Raw genomic sequence first — 12,772 nt, 5'->3', positions numbered from 1 at the left:
CACAGTATCTTCAGAGTAACCCAAGGATGCTGGAGCCCCATTATTTGTGAAGCGCAGCACCTCTTGCTCCGTGGTTTAGGGTAGGGACAAAGTGTAAACTGTTGTGTTTCCTTTCCTCACCACTGTCCAAAGGCCTTTTGCGGTACGGATGCAATTGCAGCCGGGCTCTCTCACGTGCACTAGAATGGGCTAGAATTTAAAGCAGTTGTCTCTGCAACAGGGGACGGCATCACATAGGGCCTGGTAACGCCAAGCACAAAGCATGCACTCACACGTGTGAGCTGACGTGGGGCACTTTCTCTTCCTAGCTACTGGGGGGAATCAGCTGACTCACAGGTGCAATTCTCTCTTCCTGCGCTGTACACCCTTTTTAACCCCAAAGTGGTACACTCAGCTGTCTCACTAGCAGCACTTCAATTTTATCCTATTTTTCATTAGTGTGGACAGGGGTGAAGCTGAATTAAGAGTCTGGGTCTTGGGACTACATCAAATTTAGCCGCTGGAAAAGCAGAATTGAATGGAGCAGCGTTGCTGACGCAGAACGCAATGGGGAAGGGGGGGCTGTCTGTTCCCATCCTCCTCACACAGAACATTTCTGCTGAGCACCGCTTGTGTCAGTGAGACACAAACACGTGTTGGCACGCTGTCACGTGTGCTGATGCAGGAGTTTCACGGCACACGGCCCTCTGCAGGCAGCAGGAACCAAACCCCACAGCGTGGGGCAGCAGCTGCGCCACAACTGCTGCGTTAACAGAGCAGCCCCTCCCTGCAAGGCAGCGGGTGTGAGCAGGCAGGATGGGTCACGCTGTGCAGTCACGGAGCAAAGAAATCCCAACCCCGATGTCCGTGCCACTTACCTGAGGCAGCTCCCCGGCAGCTGAGGTGCTCGGTGTTGCGCTTGTGGGTGCTCTTGTGCATCATCAGCCGCTGTGACAAGCACTAATGAATCCAGAAGATCGGGTTTGCAAATGGATCAGGCTGCTGTCTTTTTTAAAACACTCAACCCAGCCCCGCTGCTCATCAGTAGCCAGCAGGAAAACCGAGGGGTAGCGACTACAGCACGCCCAGAAACCTCCCAGTTCAGAGCAGGGATGGGCACTGGGGTTGTGCTCCAGTTGCCTGTAGTGTAGAACAAACCTTCGGCCTGTTCCCTGGCGGTAGGAAATACGAGGTTATGGGACACCCGACTTACAATACCTACACAGAAAGAAATGTCTGTACCAAAGGAGGTCGTTCTTCTAAATGTGTCGGCACGCTGTTTGTATCAGTAGTGAACTCATTGAGGGCAGGAATGGATTAAAATGAAACACGTTAATCACCAATCACTCTACCAGTGTTGTCAACTGTTTTTTGTTTTTAATTGTTATTGTAATATATTTTGGTTGTTTTTCTAATTTAATTCTCTCACTATCGTCTGACTGTGAACTGCGAACAGTGTTAAACTTGATGTAAATAAGGCCCTTTGAAGGGCCTCTTTGCCTGTCGTTCCACAAAGTTTTGCCAATTTGCATTTTGTTTTAAATAAAGGTTGCAATATTTTATTGGCAAAAACCACTTGAGTATATGCTGCTTTTTGTTCTTAAGGAATATTTGAAGCTGCCCAGTACTAACCTGAAGTTTGTTATTTTGAGTAGAAAGGACAAGATCATTATAAACCTGTTAGAAGTAATTTGATTCTGCCAGATGGCAAAGAAAAGCAGTATCTTTATTTATGACTCTAAAATCAAACAATGTTGCCGTGGAGTGGCCAGAGAGCGGTTCTTGCTGTTGGGGTTGCATAATCAAATAATTCTCAAACATCCATGAGTGAGACCTGCAGAGCACACAGACCTGCAGGGGAAGCATCAGCGGTTTGACAGTTGCCCTCAATAGTAACAGCACCACCTCCTTAATCAGTAACAGAGTAAGAACCGCTTCACTTGCCAACCTCATACCAGCCCGTGAAATGGCTGACGAAGCCCTTCCACTCCAGACAGCATCAGCCTGACCTGCACAGCTGAACAATCTTTTCTATTTAAAAAAAAAAACAATCACAGCTTATCCTAGTTTATACAACCTTCTAAGCAACTAAGCTTGAACTAACAACTTTCTAAACTTATTGCCCAGGTTATGAAACACATCCCAAATTGTATCTTTCTGCAGATCTGCACCCTCCTTTCCCCGGGCACATCTCCCCCTGCTCTTGCCCAGGCTGAAGCTTTAGGTTTGACAATTTGTGATTAAGAGATTAACCATAACCCGAGTCTCAGAAGTGCTTGGTAACACCATGCACTGGCACAGGCCCTAAGGCCCAACCTAGAGACTAAAGGTAAGTTCAAACTAACTCTGCATCAGCTGAGCAGTGAGGAAGCAGCTGCCGTGGACTGTGAAGCCTCGGTAGGTAACCAGAGGGAAGCACCAACTCAGAGTCTGCAGGACTCGTACCTGTGTCTGGTCAATCTTTTTCCAGAGGTCGTGCTGCTCATCACTGGCACCGCAGCGAGGTTCAAAGCTTAAAATAGATCCAAGGTCCAGCCACGGGGCGTGCGGGGAGCTGAGCCCCGTCCTTGGCATGTGCTGTTTCACCTCCTCGCCCAGCCCCGCTGCGTTGGAAGGGAGTTTTGACCTAAAGGTCACAAAGTGATTCCTGTAACACTGTTGAAATTTTTTTTGGTCCTGCTGCAACATACTTATCAGCTGGCAAGTACCCAGACAGCAAACAACCCCTTAGTGTAGCAAAGCTGATACCAGCCAAAAAAACCACACCACACAACATACTGAAAAAAAGAAAATGCTTACTGCATCCTTCAAAACCCAAATAAAGTTGCAGCCTGTTCAGCCACCATCCTCAACTGTCCTTTGCCCTTGAGAGGGGAATTAGTGTCCCCGTTTTCATTTTGTGGTGAAGTAAACAGGCTCTTCACCTTAGAAAATGAATTTCAGCTGAAGTTCACCTCATCCCCACAGCTGCTCCCATACAACGAAAGACTCCAATGAGAAAGGGACACTCCAAAGCGAGCAGCTTTGGATTTGACATCTCCAGAGGAGATTATTCAGTCATTCTCTCTACCCAGGGACCTCCGTGCACAAAGCATGATCCTGGCACGCACGTGTCCCAAGCAGCAGACACCTCACGAGTGCAGGAGAGCAATAGAGAAAAAACAGCTCCAGTATAACAGTTCTGTGCAATTTTGTAAAGTGTCAGAGACACATGGGGACAGGGATGAGGACGTGGCTTCTGCTGGACGGTCTCAACAGGACCAGTCTATCCAAGGCCTTCATTACATGGTAACGAACCAAGGCCGCAGACATCCCTGATCACGTCAAAGCATCTGTCAGCACAACCAGATCACTACTTCAGGCTACTACCTGCTAGAAGAAGAGACTTAAACACCGGACAAACTTCAAAGGCAGCCAAGTGCAGGCTGTCCCTGTATCCCAGGAGTAAGGCTGGGCTGGGTGCACTTCCTTCCCCACAAAGAGCCCTCAGGGTAACAAGGGGTTAAGTCTCTGTCCCTGTGCAAGCCCAGGGCTGGGTAACCTGCTTGCCTGACCTTGTGTGAGGGGGCAGAACCACCTTCACCACCACAGAACCACCTTCACCACCAGTGCAGTCCCACCTGGTGTTCAAGGGAGGAAGTAACTGATGCGCTGGGATACAGATTTGCAGCCCTGTGCAGAGAAAAGTTTCTCCTCTTTGGGGACGAACACCATCATCCTGGCCACCTCGTCAAGGGCTGTCTCGGTGTATGGAAGCCCACGGGCCAGGAAAGCATCCCGCGCGCAGAGCTTCACGTGGTGGTGCTCCAGGGGCAGGAACGGCACGAAGAAATCAATGACGTTCTCTTCCAGGAGGTGGCTGCGGGCGTAACTGTTCTCTGCAGCAAAACACAAGACAAAAAACTTCAGAAACTTCATCCGAGAGCTGGCACCTCTCTGCGAGGCAAGGCTTGCCTCTGAAGGGGCTGTCTTGGCTTGCCCAGCCATATGTGGTGGGAGAGAGACACCCACTCACAAAGAGCTGGCCAGCACTTGGTCTGCACACAGAACATCACTACAGCTTGCCCGTCTTGGGCCAAGAGAAGCCTGAATCCCCAGAGAAGCCTTGCTATTTCCTCATGGTGTTGGGCTCCCTCTTGCACCCTGGCCATTTTCAGGGGTGAAGGGGACAAGGAGCCACAGCTCCCTCCTCCTGTGCCTCACTGCTCATGAGGCTGTGCTAATGTGGATGAAGGGACTCCAATCGCGACTAACCCCAGGGCAGGGCTGGAACAAAGGCTTGTCCAGCGCACACACCCGTGCAGCACAGGGTGGGTGGGACTGCGTAAGCCCAGCTTACCTGCAGGCTCCAGCAGCTCCAGCCGCAGCCGCTGCTCCAGGAACTCCATGGAGATCTCCTCCCGTGCACGGCCAGCTCGCCAGAAGTCCAGGGCTACCTCATTGATGGCGTTGCCACCGAGATTGCTGCGGACACAGAAGGGAAGTCATTGAACCATGCCATCAGAGATGAACTGCTGAGAGCTGCCAGCAGGCCTCCACAATTCTGTTGGCAACAAAGGATTTGCAGTGTAGGATCAGCATCTGAAAGACTGGCACAGGGAGGAACCAGCTTCCTCCCCAAAGACCCCCTTCCCACACAGCTATCATCCATCTCGCCAGCCCAGACCCTGGGGCAGCTGCCTTCTCCCCCAGGGTGGGACCAGGACCCAGCAGAATCCTCCGTCTCCATCAGTCCCCTCTCCTGGCTGGGATGTCATCGACCCTGCAGGTGCCACTTGGCTCCACACCAAACTCTCAGCATTCCTGAACGTCCAAGCTGGAGGCCAGAGCACTAAGCAGGAGTCCCACTAGAAGTAAAGGTCCAGAGCAGGGACTCTAGTGGCAGCCCAGCACTTGGCAAAGCATCTGCTGCAGGAGGGACAAAGCAGCGCAGTTCCCACGCGAGGACTCTGCTGGACACCCACCTTGGGGGCAGCTCCGTGGTGGGGGACATGGGTCCCGATAGCCATTAAGGCTCCTGGACAGCCCTTCATCTCAGAAAGCAGTTCCAGGCCATACAGTCCTCGAGCGCTGGTGTGGGGTTTGCAGCAGCCTCAGGCAACAGCCCCCAGTGCCCCACCACCAGTGAGCTGGTGACACTGGGAACCAGCTGGCTGCAGGGAGGAGGGACGCAGAGAGGTGCTGGGAGACACAGATCTCACGCCCGTCTTTTCGTCTTGTGTCAGAGGCTCTGGATCCACTCCCCAGATGGAGGGGAGGAAAAATTACAAAGCCACCCCTATTGCCCCCCTCCCCACCTTGTTGGGAGGAAACAGCTCGTACTGATGCTGCTCCCACCCAGAGCACGGGAGGAACAGCCCCTTCTGCCTGAGGACAACCAGCCAGTCCCGCCCCATCCCTCAAACCTGGCCAAAGCTGCAGGGCCAGACCTGTGTCCCAAAAAGCCCTGGGGCAGAGCCAACCCTCCCCACAACAGGTCTGTCTCACACTGCCACCACGTATGATGAAACCCCCCCATGATTACACACTACTGCAGTTCAAGGCATCCTGCTCCCCTCTGCTTGGTGGCACGAAGAGGCTGACACACGGGACACTGGCTCAATGCCCCACTGTCATCCCCCCCACTACCTGCATGGCTTTGCCAGGTAGGACACAAGGTCAGCTCAGCACAGCTGGCAGCACATCCACCCTGCCCTGAGCAACAAGGGACAATCTGCCCCCTCCACCACGGCTCCTGCCGGAGGCCCGCGCAGGTAGGACTGAAACGTGGTCAGCTCCACAAACACCGGGCAGAGCCAAGCCAAAAGCTCTAACTCCTCAACTGAAGGGGGTCCAAAATGCTCATCTCTTCTTGGCATTTCTCATTAGCTACTTCAGGCCTGTGTCTACCTCACATCAATTTTGAGATGTCCCGCTTCTCCCTCCAGATGCATCCCCCCTAGACCCGAGTCAGGGACAGCACTCCCAACTGACAGTGAGATCTCCCTGCTCAGCTGTGCGGGGGACACCACGCTAGCTCTAACTCACTGGTTCCTTGTCTCAAAGCCTAGACACTGGCCCAGGTGTCCCAGCTAAGCTGCGCCTCAGATCCTCCTGCAAACCCAGGGAAGACGCCCAGCATCAATAAGCAAAACTGACCACAGAGGCAAACACCTCTTGGAGGAGCTAGCATCTCTTTCCCCTCCTCTGCAGCCTGAGCCCCTCATTGCACGTCTCAGGATAACACCCATCACCACTTTGGTCCTCCCCATATCCTTGGGGTCCCAGAAATCACCTGAGGAAGAGGAAGATGGACCGCCGGTAATCCAGCTGGTCCTTGTTGTCACCCTGAGCCATGAAGGGCTTGATGGCATCCAGGAGGCTGAAGTGAAGTTTCTCTGCCTCATCGAAGATGAACAGGGACTGCTTGCAGAGCTGCACAGTCTCACTTATCTGCTTCTTCAGCTGAGCCTGCAGAGCAGCAGGGAGGGGTGTGAGCAGCCCAGCAGCTGTCACTGCCACCAGATCACCGCGCAGGGGCTGAGCCCGCATGGGTTAACCCTGGCAGGCAGCTACGCACCACACAGCCGCTGGCTCCTTCCCTCCCGCCCAGTGCGACAGGGCAGATGATATCTAGAGCAAAAGCAGGAAAATGAGTGAATCAAGCTAAAGATGGTTTAATAGGTGAAGAAAAAAGGAAGAAGAAAGCAAGCAAGCAAAGGAAGTGATGCAAAGGCAACGATTAATTCCTCCCACAGATGGCCAGCCAGTCTCTAAGCAATGGCTTCCTACTCCAGAACCCCCTCCTTCCCCTCAGTTTTTATTGCTGAGCACAACAGTAAATCAACATGGAATATCCTTTTGGTCAGTTGGGGTCAGCTGTCTGGTGTGCGTACCCCCAACCGACTGACTGCAAGACAGAGTGGGAGGAGAAAGCCTTGAGGCTGTGCAAGCAACTGTGAGGCTGCGTTAGCAACTATGTTCTGCTCACAAATCCAAAACACAGAACCCTACAGCTGCTGCGAAGAAAACGAACTCCACCCCAGCCAGACCCATTACACCGGACCGTCCCCCAGCAACACCACGTTGTCAGCTCTCACCTTGTACGAGTCCACGTACGTGTGGTGGGGGAAGTGGAAGAGCGAGATGAACACCCTGACACACTCGCTCTTCAGCCCATCCCGGTACAGGTGACTGGCCAACATCCGGGCCACAAAGTTCTTGCCTGTGCCGGACCAGCCGTGGAAGGAGAGGACCAGAGCCTTCTGCGGCTGTGGGCTCTGCAGGAACCCTCGTACTGCCCGGACAACAACTGCTTTGGCCAAGTGCTGCCCATGGAGCTGCCCGTTGAGGTCTGCTTCCAGCCCTGAGGGAAGGGGACAGCAAGAGCTCAGCTTTGACTTGCAAGCCCAGCTGCTGCTGCAGGGGGAAGAAGAGAGAACCTGGCAGGCACTAAGCTCACACTGCCCTGCTAGGGGGGCTGCTTGGCTGAGGGGGGTCTGAAGTGGCCTTAAAGCCACAGGGTTAATGAAACAGGCTGCCTGTATCAGCGACTGACTGCCAAGAGACACAGAATTTCCACTGGCTCCTTTTTTCCTTTGGGAAGTGGAGCAGGTGACTGGAGAGCACTGAAGCCCAAAGGCCCTCATGAGCTCCCGGCAGAGGGTTATGGATAACAGAAATCTCAGGGACAACAAAATGCAAAGACACCTGTGCAGGGCTTAGATGAAGGTCTCCGTGTACCCTCCCAACCTGGGGCTGGATACTGGGCCAGCTTGGGTCCCACTGCACATGCCTGGGAGCTACTGTATGAAGGCAGAGCTAGTGGCAAATGGGAGCAGATACACTGCACAGTGAGGAGCAAACTCTCTTGTGTCTCAGAACTGCAAAAGTATAATGGGAAATGGGACTTAGCTCAGCCCCTCAACCTCCCACCAGCTCAGTAACCTGCTCAGAGATGCTTTTTACTTCCATTGCTTGCTAAAATACACTTTTCTTTGAAAGAAAAAACCCCACAAACAAAAACCAAAAGAGACAGTAGGGAGAGGCAGCAGAGACAAGCAGTGCTTGGGGTCTCCCAAGCACAGCAAAGCACCTACCTGTGATATTGTTGACTATCCTGCAGTCTCCTGTCTTGCAGCACTTGCCAAAGCCGCAGTACCACGTAGAGAGGATTTCCAGGTAATCCTGACCCACCAGAGGCAAGCTCCAGCCTGGAAAAGGCAGCAGTCTGAGCAGAAATGTGCCAGCAAGTATCCTTTCTTTGTATTTTGTGTGGATGCTCAGCTGAGCCCCGTTAACAGCAGCCCTCCTCCCAGGTGCAGGGGATCAGATGCTGTGGGGAGGGGAATCAGGACATAACAGGCAGCAGCTCACTCAGGTGGGCACAAAGAGACCCATATTCGGGGTACACTGAGTGAGAAGGGAGATGCCCGGAGCAGCGACCCTTGGGAAGGGAAGGACAGCGACCCCAGGGGCTGGGGGAAGTGGGATGTTTGGACCCACTGGGTCCTGGGGCATGGGAGAGAAAGGAGGAAGGTGCTTACCTGGGCCAGGACTGGACTCTTTCTTTTCTTCCTCCTCCTCTTTGCAGCCCTCATGCCACACCTTGCATGCCAGGTACTGCCAGTATTGCTTGGAGAGAGCACCCACAGCTCCCAAATGCTTCTTCACGGCTTCATACCTCGCCCTGCCCCACAGTCCCCCCTCCGCCCCGGGGCCCTGCTCCTCTTCCCAAGGCCCCTGCGGTGTCCCCCGGCCCCCCGGGCCCCCCAGCAGTAGCAGCAGGCAGCAGAGCAGCCCCGGGGGCACCAGGAGCCTGGCCCGGCCCATGGCGGTGGGTCGGGGATCCCCGGCAGGGTGGCAGTGGAGCCCGTCCGGCTCTGTTGGGTGTCCGCAGGCTCCTGGCCTCCCTTAAACCTCCCGAGCTGTGATCTCACTTCCTGGCCGCCTGCAACTGGAGTCACGGGCGGGAAGCTGTGCGGTGGCGTCACCGCCGCGGCCTCCTGTCTGTCCCCTGTCCCACGGGCAGCCGGCCCGCCGACCTCTCCTGCACCCCAGCGCTGGGCCCTTCTGCCAAATCTGACCTTGTTCCTGAAAGGAGGCACCAGGCACTCTCTGGTGTCTTGTTCTGTACAAAACTCGGACCCTGTTGTCTCCCTGCCAAGCCTCACTGGGAGGGGAGGCGAGAGGCTCATCTTCCAGCGGGGCTGCGGAGATGCCCCTGACACCACGACCAGCCCGCTCATGCCGAGCTCCACCACTGCAGCACCCTCCCCTCTGGCCACCACACCAGGAAAAGCTGCAGCACCAGCAACAAACGTTTGGGGAAGGCAAATAATATGGTTTTTTAAGTAGCCCAGCTGAAGTTTTCCTGCCACAAATGCCAAGAGGTGTTGGAAGTTGTTGTTCATCAGGATCATTTCCAAGGGGACACAAAAATAACAGGCATAAACAAGGGAGAGGAGACAGGGGATGAGTCAGAGTGGGAGCACAGGGAGCTGCAATGTGCTGTGCACGGCGCATCTGCTGCCGGCAGCGCTAGGAGTTCAGTGGAGCAAGGAGAGCAGAGCTCTCACAGAAACAGTTTTGTTGCCGGCTCCGGGACAGGCTCGCTGTGCCACACTGGGTGTGTGTCATTCTTTGTCTACCCCAAGAAGTGCTGCTGTTTACTCTGACATCAGTGCATCTTCATGCACCGGTACATCCAAACATTACCACAGGTAGGGTGGGCTCCACTCAAGCAGCCAGGAAGAAAAAATAAAATTCAGACCAGGACAGAACAACCGTTAAATCACGTATGAGAACTGAGGTACAACTCATTATCAGCACAGAGCTCGCCACTAACAACCAAGCTGTAAACCCCTGTGCAGGGAAGCACACGAGCTGCTCGTGCTTTGGCAAGAGATTCCAGGATCCCATGCAAAGCCTGGCTTTGATTTTGGCAACAGGTACACACACAAACCCAGCTGCGGGAGGGAGATGAAAACTGGATAAGCTCCATGTAACTTGAATTTTACCTTAAGCTGTACCCACTGCTTGCTTACTATAAGAGACTAACACCTCTACAGGTTACTGAGCACCAGGACAAGTCCACTCACAATGTATCCTAACCAAGACAACACCAAGATGCTTTACACATGGAAAGAATTTCAAGGTTATCCCACGTGCTCAGAAAAATAAAAATAAGAAGGACACTAAATGCAATTTCTCCAGCCTGACAATTCGCTGGTTCAGGTCGATGAGCAGCAGGATCCAGCACCACCAGCCATGGAGTGGAGCGTTATCACCATCTACAGGTGGCTATACAAACTGCACATCAGCATTAAAGACACTGGTATTAACAGAATCGCCCCCTCCAGCTTCAAAAATAGTCAGTGAGGCTAAAAACTTAACACCAGTTGCAATAACTTAACCAGAACTACAACCAGTGCACGTTAAAAAAATTAAAAATCGAACTCACTGGAGCCATAGAAAATTAAACTGCTATCAGTCTTTCTGAAAATTAGCGGAAGTATCTGAATTGAAACATTTATAAAATATATACATTAATAAAAAAATTAATCGCTGTAACATTCAAACTCTACCCTCCCACAGATAAGCGCTTTAGCTGAAGAGAGCTTATCAAAAGGGACAGATGGAATTTAAAAAAATAGATATTTTCATGATCCAAAGGAGAAAAAGTCTGAAAAAGCAAATTTTGAAAGATAAACGACTGCCCAATACTACACCAGCTCCAAGGTACCACAGCGTAATTCCTGGGATGTCGGCTTCACTTGAACACAGCACATCGTAAAAGCTAGAGGGGAGAAGTGTGGGGGGGGTGTGAATAAAAATAAATTAAAAAAAAATAATCCACGCCCATGAATAATTCTCTTCCCTTTGCAGGGCCTCAGGGAGGAAATCATCCCCAAGGATTAGAAGGGGAGCTGCAGGAGACTGGAAGAGATCCTAGTGCCCAACAGCGAGGAGAACTCGGTCCTACCTGCCTTTGGAAGGACGGGGCTCAGAAGCACAGCAGCGAGTGCCCCAGTACAGCTTGCTGGGATTATACCCCCAATTTGTTTTTTGCTTCCTGTGCTGAATCTCACTCACTTACTGTAGTATTTGGTAATCTTCAGCTGACAGTTTTGCAGGAAGAGGCAGCTGTAGGCATCTGCAAGACCCCAGAGATGTGCTGCACGGCTTTTCACCTCACGGTTGGCTATTCCAAAGCAGTCCTGGTGAGCAGTGGCCACCAGATTAAAAATCCATGATCTCAGGTCCAGTCAGGTCTCACAGCACAGGAATCATCTAAAAAGAAAGAAGAAACAGCCCCACGAAAATGCAGTTATGCCTGGCTTATTCAGCCCCACTAACACAACTCAGTACAAGCGAATTCTCAGAGGGAACCTCACAACCCAGGATTTTGCCATACAGGCTGGATCTGCCCGACAGAGAAATGCCACACATCCCTCCTTTTCTGCTTTTTCCAGTTTCCACACAGCTATTCCTTCTGCACATCCACAGATGAACTCTGACAGAAGGCAGGAGGAGTCGAGTCTCTCTCCAGAGCTCAGTATAACACAGCTATGGATTAGAACCCTAAATAAAAGAAAGATGTGGAATAAAGGATATAAGGGGAGTCCTTTCCCTTTATTTTTTTTCCCCACGAAATCCTATTCCCAGTCTCTTAAAATATGGAGACTCCACAGAGAAAAAAAACCACAAAGCACCAGTCCCACACTTGGGATATATGAAATAAGAACTCGTTTTCATTTCTAATTTCTAAAATCAATAAAAATTTGTAGGGAAAGAATTCAAAAGAAATTCAGGGGAAGTGCTAATTTTCAAAACCCTTTGGTTCTTCATTGGCTCAAAGTTGTTTCTGTCCATTCTTCTGTAAACTTATGTTCATTACATAATCAGAAACACTTCAAAATCTTCCAGTTATACGAATTCTCACCCTGTTACTACGGCAAACCACTCCAAAATTACATAGCAGTAATACAACAAAGTTCTTGTAAAAACAGCTCTCAAAACTAGCTATTTCAGCCTTGCAAAACTTAAAAGCATTGGTAGTTTCTGCAAGTTGTTGAACTGCTTATACACAAGCCAGAATCCTGTCGTGCTCCCTGAGCAAATTGGCAGCTCAAAAATAGAGATGGAAGATATGAAAAATGATTGTCACCACACAATGCTACGAGACAAAAAAACACCCCAGAATATCCTCCTCCCCCAAAACCCCCAAAATAAAACCCAAAAACCAGCTCTTTAAAAAAAAATCAGCAAATCCAAAGTTTCAGCTGAGAAACTGAAGCTTTAAAACAAGCAGGTGCTTTTGGTTGCTTCCCACCATCACGCTGATGCTCCAGGCCAGGGCACAGCGTTTCCAGGGGGGCACAGCGTTTCCAGGGGGGCACAGCGTTTCCAAGGGGGCACAGCATTTCCAGGGGGGGACAGCGTTTCCAGGGGGGGACAGCGTTTCCAGGGGGGGACAGCGTTTCCAGGGGGGGACAGCGTTTCCAGGGGGGCACAGCGTTTCCAGGGGGGCACGGTGCGCGGTGGGGCTGTGGAGCCCTGTCCCCAGCAGCTCACGCTGTTCTCAGAAGCACACAGCAGCTCTTGGGGATTCCTTGGCTTCCAGACACCCAACATTCAGAGCTGTGAGCATCACCTCCTGCCTCTGAAAAACTCACTGCAGCGGGTTCTTAAGACAAAAAGCGCTGACACAGGCAGATTAAGTCCCAGCATTCCGTGGGAACAGATTTTTGATGACCGTTTACTTGCCCTGTCTTGTAAAAGGGCTTCAATAAAAGCTTAGAGAAGCCAACCA

The 12,772-nt window shown here is 51.9% G+C and overlaps 1 protein-coding gene across 3 annotated transcripts; it reads right to left on the bottom strand.

Moving 5' to 3' along the window:
* Nucleotides 1–798: 798 nt before the first annotated feature.
* On the bottom strand, nt 799–8,997 carry TOR3A (torsin family 3 member A). 3 transcript variants are annotated; one of them, XR_010607324.1, is made up of 7 exons: nt 8,505–8,997; nt 8,058–8,171; nt 7,059–7,324; nt 6,254–6,429; nt 4,319–4,443; nt 2,425–3,857; nt 799–1,151 (listed from the first exon to the last, which is right to left on the bottom strand). XR_010607324.1 is itself a non-coding variant. In XM_065649167.1 (7 exons), exons 1-6 carry the CDS (start codon nt 8,788–8,790, stop codon nt 3,607–3,609), a joined length of 1,218 nt encoding a protein of 405 aa, XP_065505239.1. In that variant the 5' UTR covers nt 8,791–8,997; the 3' UTR covers nt 1,693–2,605; nt 3,600–3,606. The 3 variants fall into 3 exon arrangements, 2 of the variants coding, with proteins under 2 accessions (XP_065505239.1, XP_065505238.1); XM_065649167.1 differs by lacking the exon at nt 799–1,151 and having other exon boundaries at nt 1,693–2,605; nt 3,600–3,857; XM_065649166.1 differs by lacking the exon at nt 799–1,151 and having other exon boundaries at nt 1,693–3,857.
* Nucleotides 8,998–12,772: the final 3,775 nt, after the last annotated feature.

The sequence above is a fragment of the Caloenas nicobarica genome, chromosome 20 (assembly GCF_036013445.1).
Source record: "Caloenas nicobarica isolate bCalNic1 chromosome 20, bCalNic1.hap1, whole genome shotgun sequence".
In the NCBI taxonomy this organism is placed as follows: Eukaryota; Metazoa; Chordata; class Aves; order Columbiformes; family Columbidae; genus Caloenas; species Caloenas nicobarica.
This window is presented reverse-complemented; position numbering and strand designations above follow the sequence as displayed.

Bases quoted from the DNA above. Each gene is read 5' to 3' on its own strand.
- TOR3A (XM_065649166.1), bottom strand. From the start codon at position 8,790: ATGGGCCGGGCCAGGCTCCTGGTGCCCCCGGGGCTGCTCTGCTGCCTG. The intron at 4,444-6,253 runs GTGATTTCTGGG...CTGTGTCCGCAG, and splicing joins TCCATCTTCCTCTTCCTCAG to CAATCTCGGTGGCAACGCCA. The intron at 3,858-4,318 runs GTAAGCTGGGCT...GTTTTGCTGCAG, and splicing joins GGAGCTGCTGGAGCCTGCAG to AGAACAGTTACGCCCGCAGC.